Here is a 12,810-nt window from a genome sequence, read left to right as displayed (position 1 = left end):
GTAACAGTCTTTGTTTGAAGTATCAACAGAGTACAGAAAAAATACAATAAATAACCACAAGATGTTACTTAGAGAAAACAGAGGAAAGAATTCACCTTGTACATACAAAAGCATTATTATGTTGTCAAGAACACTAATTCTGAATTGCTTTTAATTTACATTGCATTGCTACATATTTCATAGTAACACATGATTTAAAAAACAAAACCAAAAAAACCCCAAACCTCTTTATATATTCTAATACATGTATAACACTGGAGAAAGACAGACAGGCAGAATATTTTGCTCCAGAGCTCCCAGGCTGCCATGTCCTGGTAAAGCTTAAGGGGTTTATTATTCTTAACTGGGTAGCAACAAAGTAGAAATGCAAGCTGCAAGTGAACGAAGTAGATAAAAATGCCAGAACAGTGGGATCAGTTTTATAGCGGCAAAACTTATGAATAAAGTGCACCAAGGATTCCATACTTATGGGGTAATTGGTTTTCAAGCAACTACCTCTGGATTTGAGAAGAGAAATTGAAATTGTGCTTATGGATTAACATGAAATTTTACTGTAAACATCATAGCTGCCACAGCTACAACATTTATTAATATCATTTCATTTGTAGAAATCTTTTTAAAAGTCTGTCAGAAAAATATTTGGACATTTATCAGTGTGGATGAATGATTCAATCTGCAGTCATTAAGGGTCTTCTGAATGGTTGCCCATTTCTACAGCTAAGCTTAGACAACTGTTTCGTTAAATCTTCCTTTGCCTCTGTTTTGAAGATTTTCACTAATGTGGGAATGGAAAGCTATTAACATTCCTTTAAAAAGTAAATTCTTCAGATGTTTTTGGCCTACCTGGAAGTATCACATTTCCTGTAAAAGATTCTTTCTTTTGCAGACACATTCTAAGCCTCAGAAGATGCCTATGACTTTTTAAACAAAACATCATAGTTTGTGAAGCTTCCCCAAGCAGAGAAGAACTGAAGAGCTACCTTTGGGTGTGTTATCCCCTAACTATTTTTCACTTGGGATGATCTCTGCTTTAGTACAATGCCAACGTTAATACTGAATAGTTTACAGGCAAGAAAATGCAGTTTCTAAAATCACTTGCAAAGTGTCCTGCAAGTGTATTCAATCTCACACAAAGAAGTCATCATTTTACCTTGCAGATCTGCCCTATTCTGGCATGAGTGGCTTTTCCAGTGTGTTCTCCATCAATTGCATTTTCACGGAAGAAGAAATAGATTTTGTCATCTTCTGGATTGTCGCTCTCTGGTATCAGGTGAGCACTAATAAATCTAGGATCTGAGAAGACAATGCCGTTGTGCATGTTACTACTCCATGAAATGAAATATTTGCCTTCCTTATATAAATGAATTGTGATTTTGCTTCCCAAGAATCAATCTTTGCATTAAATGGCAAATACGTTAGGTACATCATCACCCATTAACATGTGACAGGTATTTACATTCCTCTTATCTTTAATACATAGAGGTGTTTGCTACAGATATTTAATGAACAGTTCTTAACTTTATTATTGGAGCAATTAAACATTCGTGAAATCTCTTTACAAATGGTTGAATAATATTACAGCATGGCTTCCTAATTCCATGTATTTATTACTGACATTTTTCTTGTTTCTTTGGATGTTTTGACTTTTGTAAATAATCTTTCTGTATGTGTCGCACATAAAATGAGAGAATTATTGAGACAAATGTAATATTCCTAACTTTAGCAATAATGAAGAAAATATAAAGTATTTTACATCTAGAAAAGTATTAATGTGTTACTGTGAAAAAAATTGAGATAAAAAATACAGTTTTGATTGATATTGTCTACTTCCACACTATGATACCCTAAACCCCAACATTTTTGCCTCATTTTCAGAAGAGAAATGCATTTGTGAATTTCTATTCAAGTTGTTGAAATACTGTGTCACCATTTTTTTAAATAACTTTTTTTCTTCATAAAAACCCTTTATTTCTTGCAATTAGAGTGATAACATTATTTGGTGATAAAGAAGATACATCAACAAATTAAAATACATAAAATGCAGACATACTGATCGGTTATGTAAAAAATGGTGGAAAGGAGTTTTGGGAGAGAATTTTATAGAAATCGTTACAGTAAATTCATACCAGTGGTGAATCTGGCTCATCACTGTATTTTACAGAGATACTTCAGCTGGTATCTTTCACTATATTGGGAAAAAGAAGGCATATCCAACAGATTTACCAATCTGCTTTACAACCATTTTACATCCTGTTAGGTTAATTAACTGTGAACTATATTTAACTACTCGGAGTCCTGTTCTTATGTGAAATGATAAGCTATTTTAGTGTCATGCATTAACATCTTTTCAGTGTATGTTTATTGCTATATAGTCATGGAAATAATGAACTGTACTTTGTTTTGCCAGTTTGCACTAGCTGTCCTGTGAAACCCATTGCCTTATTAAGGATGGCAGTGTTTGTAAGCAACATATTTTTATATATTTATATATATGCATGTATGTGTTTAGATGTTTCTATTATATGAGTACATACTGCTTAATTTTGTGTGTGTGTGTGTGTATTCTCATGTACTCTTGTGTGTGTGTGTATATATGCACACACACAGTACACGAGAATAACCATATTGGCTTAGGCCAAGGCTTACTTAGATCAATATACAGACTCCAACATTGTCCACAAGTAATTATCTGGGAGAAAGAAAGAATATGGTAAGGACAAATAACACTCTCCCAGAATAATCTCCCTTCCTCCAACTATTTTCAGTATAGCTGATTCCCTGAGTTTGGTTGCTTTCTACGTGCTTACTAACTCTCAATAGATTTTTCATCCAGTTATCTGTCTAAACTCTTCTTGAACCCATGTAAATTTCCAGCATTCATAGTGTCCTTTTGGAATTTGTTCCTCATGTACACAATTTAATTAACTAAAGCCTACTTCTGTTTTCATGTGTTGAACATTGATCTTGCTAACTTCATTTGGTGCCTCTTAATTCCTGTGTTGGAAATACCCACAGCGTTCAAGATGTGGATGAATTGTGCTAATATACAAGGGCTATAGCACTGCTCTTTGTTGAATTCTCTGTTCTTTTTCTATTAATTCCTAACATTTAATATGGATTTGACAGTTCCTAAGCAATAATCCGAAATTTTCATGGAACTTTATGTGCCATAACCCCAGAACCTCACTCTTCATTGGTAATGCTCAGTCCACAGCCCATTGTTTTATATGTGAAGATAGGCACGTTTTCCTCATGGTTTTCCCCATGGTTTATCACTACATCATTCATCAAGAATAATTTAATCTGCTATTTGATTGCTTACCTACCCAGTTGCGTAAGATCCTTTTGTAATTCTTCACAGTCTTCCTTTGTCTTACTATGTTGAATAACTTAGTATCATGTGAAAAATTTTCTCTTCCTGCTGTTCAACCTTTTTCAGGTTATTTATGAATACGTTGAACAACACAGGCCACAGAACAGATCTCTGTGCAACTGTGTCTATTACCTATTGTTTATTAAAATAAATCCTTTTTGACATCTGAAAACATCAAAAATCTGTAAGCAGCTTAAGCTCCCCATCCCAAACCCCAGTAAGTTAAGCTACTAAATTCACTTCCTTTCTTTCTAGCATGCATTTAACAGCCTTCAAGTTACACTGACACAAGGTCCAAGGTAAATAATGTCTAGACTATATTGTACCATGGTAAATATCTGTTATTTATATATACGATCTACCAGGGCTTTGAATGCGACTTGTATCACAAGAAACACAAGGCTACAGCTTGAAAATTTCTGCATCGCACCCTGTGGAAGTATACATCAGAGGATACTCATTAGTAGACACTGGTCTGGGCTACTGGATCTGGAGAACCTCTTGTCTGAACACACTGTTTTTACAATCTTAAGGTCTTAATGAAAAGGGTAAAAAATACAATTCAACCAAAACTTAAATACATTCCCAAATGGTTGAATTATTTGTTTTTTAGCGCAATGGGTTTTGTAAATCACAAGATATCAAATTCTAAAATAAATCACTATATTATCAGGCATCAAAAATCTAACTTTACATTGGCCTATGAAGATACTGCGGGGAGTCCCATTTGAGTCAGTAATATTGCTGATATAGTATGGGTTACATAAACTTGCCCTCGGTTAGCATGTTATTATTCTTTTCTTTCTGTCTCATAATTTTGCAAGTGAACCTAGAAACAGTAAGAGAGTCTAACATTAAAGCCGGAATGATACAAGAATGATAGAAAAATAGTTTAAGAAATTGAAAATATATATTTCAAATAATTCTGTCAGAGTGGTAGCAGAGGAGAGGGGTGTGAGGAAGGCAGATATAAGTAATGCCATAGCCAGAGCGCATGTGAATATGCTTTATATACATTTCTTACCAGTGCTCATCTGGGATGAATTCAGATTTTCAATTAGTGATTAATAATCCTAACTACATCCCTGAAAATAAAACGGCCACACAGCCTCATATTCGAACACATCCATTGTACATCATGGAACAGTTTTTGTTGAATAACACTGGTGTTTCTTAGTAAGCAAACCTTTCGCTATCTGGTTAAATCAATATGTTTTACTCAATAAAAGAGTGGTTCTTCATGTTATAGGGCCCTTGCTCTTGTTACCTGGTGGTGTTTGGTTTTTTCCCCTCTTCCATATAACAGTTATGTCTATAAAATTAAGCAAATAAAGGAAGAACAGGCTACGTGTGTTCTATTGCATATAGAAATAGATTTATTTCTGTTCAGAACTAATATAATGATCATAAAAGCAACAGCATGATTATATGTGTGGAGAGAGGGAGAGAAATGTGGTTGATAATTTCATAGGTTATAAAGCTAAGAAGTGGGTTGTGTGAACTAGTGATCTGTAGTGTGTTCTTTATTGTTTCATTAGCAGAGGAGCTATATTTGACTTGCCTGAGGCTTGATGCACATTGCATTTAACTCCAGGGCTTCAGACCATGCTTACAACTAACTGTTTAGGGTCATGATGAATCAATCAGCCAGATGGCCGGCAGTCACGCAACATAGTGCTCTCCGTGGACTACGTAGCATGTTTTTATTGCTCTTCTTTGAGGAAGGGAAGGGAGATGTTGTCCACAGATGAGGGACTTCTCCTTGACTCTTCTAATTGCTCACCCATGCAGCAGAAGAAAGAATGTCATCCATGAATGTGTATGTTCAAGTATTGAGACTGCCCTGCCTTACCCTGCAAAATTAAACAGGTTCAGTATCAAGGGGTCCCCATGGGAAGTTTAAAATAATTCAGTCAGGGTTGACCTATTTCATACATTCAACACAGCCACAAAAGAATTGCTGGAATGAACTTCAAGCAAGTTTACTGAATGGAAAGTGGGACTTTGATCCAAACCCATTGGTGACACTTGTACAAGTCAGTGCACTGCAGCTATTGTGGATAGATAGGAAGACTTCAAATTTCTGTGTATGAATTATCGGATATTCTGTGACCCTAAAACTGTCTCCAATCCATGAAATGCTCAAAAATGCTGTTACAACAGGTCGACACTTTCTTGTTTAAAGGCAGTCTCGCATTGGCTAAAAGTCCAGAAAGTATGTTTTGGGAAAATGAATGTAAGAAATAATTTGACAGCAAATATTTTTCAATGATTCATTGCTTTAAAAAAACACAAGCAGACAATGTGGAAGAGTGCTTTAAAAAACAGCATACATCAAACAAACATGTCTGAAACATGTTTACACATGATCAAAGGAGAAACAAAGCCACAGCATAAACATGATCAAAATAAGATTACAGCTAAAAACACTTCTCTGATCTTGCAGCCAATGTGAACAAGCTAAAAATAAAAACTTAGATTTTTATTTAAAACAATCAGCCTCGAGAAGCAAATTATTAAAGCACACACCTTTTTCCATCTCCTTTTTCCAGTTGTCTTGGCTGTGGGGATATTTCTGAGCTCCCACACGACACCTTTCTAACGCCACTTTTCGTGTGCCCTCCTGCAATTACCAGCTCTGCAGACATTTCACTGGCAGCAGCCCATTAAACTGTCCTTCATGAGAAATCTGGCTCTTTATGAAAACGACACCTTGGTCCAGCTGCCTCTATGATTTATATGCTATTGTTTGCTTAGTTAAGTAATGGAAACATGTTTTGCTTGTCTCAGCACTTCAGGTTGAGAAAAAGCTAAGGAAAATCGAGCTGCATTTGTTCTTTTGCAAATGTTACTCTTTAGCAGCAACAACCGCACAAACACACACACCCGCCAACAGCAAGAAACAATAAAAGTCAGAAATTGGATTTCTAACTGAATTGTATTAGCATTTTAATGAAGATCTATAAACTTGAAGGCACAGAAATTACCTTTAGCTGTCAAGATTGAGTAAGCTGAAGGAACAGAAGCTGGGGTCATCTCTTCATCAATTGACAGGAGCCAAAGGGCAGTTCTCTCAGGAAATGTTTTGTGAAGAGTTTGAACTGGCTGCCCCTGTTCTTGTATATTTACGGTCAAAATGACTAATTTATCAGTTCACAGCAAGAAAATTCTAGGAAACCAGGGAAATTTTATGCTCAGTAAAACTGCAATTGCTATAATTTAATGAGAAGTACTGGAGGGTGACTGGGGCCCTGAGGAGAGGAACAAGACTAGGGAAGCTGAAATTAAAAATTTAACAGCAACAAAAAAAGACAGCTACTCAGGACTTCATAAATACGTACAGTACCCGTCCACTGAGACCCAGCACAGAGAAGCAAGCACCGTCCTCAGAAAATCTGAACTTGAAATCACAGCAAGCTCTACTACCCACAGAGAGGAGGACTTGCAGCACCAGTCACAAATGTACTGCCACAGGCACGCTCAGCAAGGTCACCAGAGGACAAAGCTTTTAATATATGGTGATGAGAGAGCTAAGCTGGTTTGTGGTTTTACACACTTGAATGTAGTTTACAAAACACCAAAGCTTTTAGTGGTGTTCTTCCAAAGTCCCTTCATTTTAATTCTTCAACTTTCACATCCCTCTTGTTGCCAATGACTCAGGCAAATGCAGCGGAGCTCTCATGGATCCACTGCTTACAGTGAAGCTCCTCAACAGCACAGATGGCATCAGACCACATCCTCAAGGTGGGAATGCTCTTTGCACAAGGGATAACTTGTGGCTATTATGAAGCTAACATGAGGGGTTTGTGGCAACTTGCTTTCAGATGCTGACATGGAGAGCAGTACCAGGGACAGACCACCGAGTAGAGATGTGATGTAAAGACACTGTTTTCAAAGCCATGGGTAGGCAGAGGTGGATGTGTGGCACGCAGGCCATGCATGATTGAGATGTTAGCAGCTATCACAAGGTAAGATGCACTAGGGTCACTCACTGATGTTGCAATGGAAATTCTCATCAAAAAGAGTTTTAAAGACTGATGATATTTATCGAGCGGTTTGTCTTTGAGTCAAGCCAGACTGATGCTGTGGAACGTTAACCTTAAAATACTGTGTTAGCTGTGGCAGTTATTTTCTCCTTCTTAGAAGTCATATCCAGGGGTTTTTTTATTATTTTTCAAAGACTAGTAAAAGTAATTTTGGTGACATAGTCAGATTATAATATGGGCTATTAAGTTTAAGGTTTAGCTAAGGCTTCTTGTAATGTCATTTGTATACATATTCTTCATTTTTTTTCTTATTCAAAACTCTTTGCAGAATTAAGAAAAAAAAATCTTCCTCTGAAGAATCTGGCTGTTTTGTTTCAGTGGTGACTTGTGTGAATTTTTTAATGATATAAAGAGATTACAGATTTTCAAGGATGAAAGGTATTAAAAATGATGTTAACGTATCACTCTTCCATCATTTCAATACACAGATGCAACAGCAACATAGCAAGCAAAAAGTCACATATAAAAAAAAGAGACGCACAAAGCTTTTACACATGGAAATTCCTCCACAACTCAGTGCTACTCTTACGTATACAGCAACAGGAATCTAGTCATTGTGGCTTTTCAGTGCCTTGACCTTGAGTGTCACCAATGGATCATTCTCATTGTAAGAGATGTTAAATCTGAATTAAGTGGTGGGGTTTTTTAAGGAATCACTGATTTATAGTTGGAGCAAAAGCAAAGACAGGAGAGTGCAGTTCTGAGTGTTAATAACATACTAAGGCATATAAGCTCACACTGGCCGGATAGCTATAAGAAGTGAAGAATGCTACAGGGTCACTCAGCTGAGTCAGGGGATTGAGCTATTGGATGCACCTCCAGAAGAGCCGTGGAGGGGCTGGAAGAGGTGCTTCCCTGTGGGGCAGCCGGGGACCCGCAGCTTGGCCGGCGGCACGGCGAGGCTGCACGCTTTACCATGCCCGGCCTCCTCCCCAGTGCCACAGTACCAGATGACCTTAAGGGGTGCACAACCTTAATTTGCGGTACCTCTAAAGTAGTGTAAACAAGCCTCTGAGCACCAGCCAAGGCTTAAATCTCCAGGCAGTGCCACTACCCCTAGATCTCTCTCCTCCTCTGCCTTACAGGCCTAATTCGGTATGAGTATTTCTTGGGAGTAACATTTTAGCTCACGCAGGAAGGAGAAGGAAGCAAATGGTGATCTCTGATGCAATTATCAGTTTCTGAAGTCTTTGTTCTAAAGAGACAACAATAGTTTTGATTCCCTGTAATGACTAATTATACGGTGAAGAAAAGTGAATACAAAAGTTCAGTAAAATTATAGCTTAATTCTCAACGTAAATTAGATTTCTCACAAAACAATGCTCATGATCGACCCACCCTACTTAATTTAAAAGAGGTGATTATTATCTCTTTACAGAACAACAACCAAAATTAACACCTCTTTTCCATTGCTGACTATGTCTTAAGGTGTTGCATATCTATCAACACCATTAATTTTAAACTGATTTACTTGTCCCTCAGAGAGAATAATTGGGCAACTTGAGAAAACTAGTGTCCTTCACAGAACAGAAAAGAAGGCTTGCAGCACATTGTCTCCATTTAGGAATACTTTAATCTCAATTTTCTGTATTTCTTAACCTCTCTGCAGAAAAAGCTAACAAGATTTCCAGCTAAGAGCCTGTTTCTTCCTCTCTCAGTCATTTATCTTAAGTTTTTGACATTGATGCTTGGAAATAAAAACACTGGAAAGCCTGTGCCTTAACTGTGTAACCTACATCTTTAGAGGTCTGGATGAGTGACAAATACTAAATATCACAGTCTTTATGTTAAAAAGTGATGTATTAGGGGAGGAAGTGGAGCATGGATGCACTGAAGACAAAAGATGTTTCTGATTTGGGTTGTTACACACTTTTGGCAACCAAAGCCATGCTACAGGCCTGCCTTTTGTAAGCTCTGAAGGTTCACAGGTGGAGCACAAGTCCCTGGAGATGCCCAAGCAGTTTATGGTAGATGATCCAAAACTCAGAGACCAAACCCTTTCCTCTCCACTAATGTGATTTTCTCAGGCCTTCCAGAATGCTGAGAGATGTGTGATTACGTCTGGATGGAATATTCTTCGTCTTTGCAACTTGGAAAATAGAGGGTACAAGAAAGTGTCCTGAAGGCAGAGAGAGCACGCTGCAGCAACACCATCAGCCAAACTCCTGACACAGCACATTGCAGGAGACAAGTGCCCGGCTGTGTGTAAGGAATAGCTGGGGATTAACAAGGCAAACACATTTCACTGAAGGGAAAGTGGGAGAGCCTTCAGCAGTACAACTGGCAAAAATATGAAACCCCAAACTGAACAACAGTGGCTTGACAAGTATGTCTTCAGCCTCCATATATCTCCTGAGACCTAAACTCTTTAAGATTTCTCTGTCAGAAATCTGTGCACAACCCTGTCTCCAGAAGGACCCTTTGTCCACATGTATATTACTTTTTTTTTTCTGCTTACACTGTGAGCAAAAGTGATTTTTGGCCTTTGTGTCAAAAATCATCTATTTTCAAAATAGGAAGAAAACTTCCAAATTTTGTACTGCCAGGTTCAATTTGAAGTGTGTGGAAGGGGTTGTGTAGCTGTAAAAACAATCTCCTCCCCAACGTCATGTCAAAAAACTGGACAGGACTCTGCCATCATCTCAGTTCTGTGAGGGATGTTCATTCATCGGGAAATGATCATCAGCCCGAGCCAGTTCCCAAGGAGTGATCCAGCAGACAACACTCCTGTAGCAATTTCCTAACCTATCCAATCTCCTGTAATTTAATTTCTTTGTTAAATCCTTTAGATTTGGCCACAAAACTGAGGTCATTTTGTCAAACTATGAAAAAGGTTTTGTTGTTATAATTAACTTTTACAGCTAGTGTAAAGCAACTTGACACAAAATCCATTAAAGTAAGATTAATGAGGGATGGCAGCAAAGACTGAAAAAAGGGCTGGGTGAATGACTGGTTTTAACTGAACTGTCAGTGTAGCCCAGCAACATAAAATGCAGTAAGGCATCTGTAAGCGGAAGCAAAACCCCTCAGCACAACCTGAGGTATTCAGTATGATAACATCAGTTATGACAACCTCTTTCAGTAGTCATGTGAGCGTAATATGTGATTCCAACTTAATTTAACTTCAGTCAACATAAGGTATTAACAGGATTTGTACCCAACTGAAATAATGTACTAGTTTATTGATGATGTGAAATTTAGTTCTGCTCATTAAAAAAAAAAAAAAAAAGAGAAAGTATTTGATAGCACAGGTGTGATGAAAACTGTGGAGTTGCTTGAGATAGAAAAGTCTGGCAATGTTACTTTTTATGCTGCTCTGTCAGAAAGTTGTTCTCAAACTCTGTTTCATTGGTATGTACTTTTATTCTGTACAAGCAAACCCTCCTTTTTTTTTTTTATTCACTGACAGCATTTCAGAAATATTTGATGTAATTACTGTGACTTTTAAGAATGAAAATCTTCTTGGAGTAACATTGTATCAGACTTAAAATTTTAGCATTTTTTAAAAGCAGTGAGGGAGGAATTTGCAGCACATGTGCTTGTGATACATAAAGAGCAGGGAGAGGAATTAGCAGAAAGGTAAGCAATAGTATTTAAAAAGTAATAAAAGAATGAAATGCAGTAAAAAATATAGGTCCTGTAATAAATGGGAAAACGTGGAATATTTTTTTAAAGAATGCTTTCTACCAGCAGGTCTGGCAAAAAAAAAAAAAAAAAAGCTGAAAGTATGTCAAATATGGAGCAGAACTGAGTATTAATAATGACAACCCTTTTACACAATCTTGTGAAAAAAGCTGATAACTCACTAGTCCTTGTAAAATATCTTATAGGATGGTTTTGCACCTTTCCTTCTCATGGAGCTTTTTTTGCCTTTAGTGGAAGTTCCTTCAGAGAAACAGGAGAATAGGAAACAGAGACTGAAGGGATGGGTAAGTGAAGAGAACTGTGCCCTGTGACTGTCAGATTTTACAGTGTGTCAAATGTTATCATAGAGCTCAGGAAATATGATTAATCTCACTGACATCAGTGGAACAGTTTTTACTCTTTATAAGGGTATTGAATTTTGCTCAAACGGCAGTAAAAGAATCAATAAACACCAATCCTCAGATATATGGCCATATTCACAGACAATGTATTATCACTGAATGCTTTCAAATATGTCATAAGAGCTGTGGAGTGAATGGGAAAAATACTTAATCCAGTCTTTAAAATAACTTTTCTTCTATTTTTATGAACGAACATTTGTAAAAAAGCTCTGCCCCTGAAAAGTTATCTGCGTTCTTCTTATACCAACTCATCTAATAAAATCGTCCTACAAATCTTGCTGCACTTGCCTGAAGAGAAAACTTTACAAACCTACCAACAGGAAATAAAATTTATGTATATAAACGTATCTTAAAAATACTCCTTTCCATAATCCAGGAGTCTAACAAAACACAGGCCAGCCTATCACTTTAAAAGGTAAATCAGAAAGAAAACTATTTTGTCCTCATTTACTTAGTATGTTGTGGCAGCCCTAAGAGCCCAGGAACATCAAATTCTGCTGGATGCTGTACAAGAGGTGGTGCTCTCAAAGATTTACAGTTTAGCCCTTGCCTTTGAAAGAGGTAATTTTCCCTGATAACACTACAGGATGTCTCACCTCCTAACATGTGAAACATTCAGCGTATAGCCACCAGTGATATGGACCTGAGACTAGAGGGAAAAAAGAGCTAAAAAAGGCATATCAGCTGGGAGTCCAGTTTTGGTGGGTTACTCTCAACAGTCTTTTGGATATGGAAACTCTCAGACAGCACTGCTGCTTCTGAGGTTGAGATTCTTAAAAGCAGTGTTACCACATTTCAATAATGTAGTCATTTGTCTGTACACTATCATATTATCTGAGACATTCACTACTTCTGAGTATCAGCTATTAGCTGGTGAATACCTGTATACCTTGACATATCTCAAATGTTACCATGAAGTCTACCATTTCTTTTTCACTGTATGGTGTTTAAAAGGACCATACGGTAAAAGCACCATTTTTTAGAAAATAAAATCTAACAGCCAGCTATTCAACAAAGATAGTTTGATATAAATCCATGGAATCCAATGGAAGAGAAAGGGATGGGATACTTTTGACACCACTCTGAAACCTAAAAGCTCGACACTGAAGTCTGAGATAAGTAATATAGGTGCTCCAAAGATCAAAGGGAAAAAGAAGTACCACTTTGGCAGTGCAGCAAAATGGGAAGTTCAGGATCTATTGCGCTGAAAGGCATCAAATGAGGAACCATTTGTCAAGCTTTTTTTTTTTTTTTTGATCTGTCCATCATATCTGAGAACTGTGATTCTGTGAATAAGGTATTTGGGGTTTCTTTGTTTATTTTCTCTGTTATTTAGTCAAACATG

General features: G+C 37.2%; 1 protein-coding gene across 1 annotated transcript in view; it reads right to left on the bottom strand.

Annotated features, from left to right (window-relative positions):
* Window positions 1-12,810, bottom strand: part of SEMA3A (semaphorin 3A) — a 174,732-nt gene that overhangs the window by 38,463 nt on the left and 123,459 nt on the right. The window contains exon 7 of the mRNA XM_076359190.1: window positions 1,151-1,293. Within this exon, the coding sequence (XP_076215305.1) occupies window positions 1,151-1,293 (143 nt within the window). The remainder of the gene's footprint in view (window positions 1-1,150; window positions 1,294-12,810) is intronic.

Source organism: Aptenodytes patagonicus, chromosome 1, assembly GCF_965638725.1.
Source record: "Aptenodytes patagonicus chromosome 1, bAptPat1.pri.cur, whole genome shotgun sequence".
NCBI classification, from domain to species: Eukaryota; Metazoa; Chordata; class Aves; order Sphenisciformes; family Spheniscidae; genus Aptenodytes; species Aptenodytes patagonicus.
The sequence above is the reverse complement of the archived record's forward strand: the minus strand, read 5'-3'. Positions and strand labels throughout refer to the sequence as shown.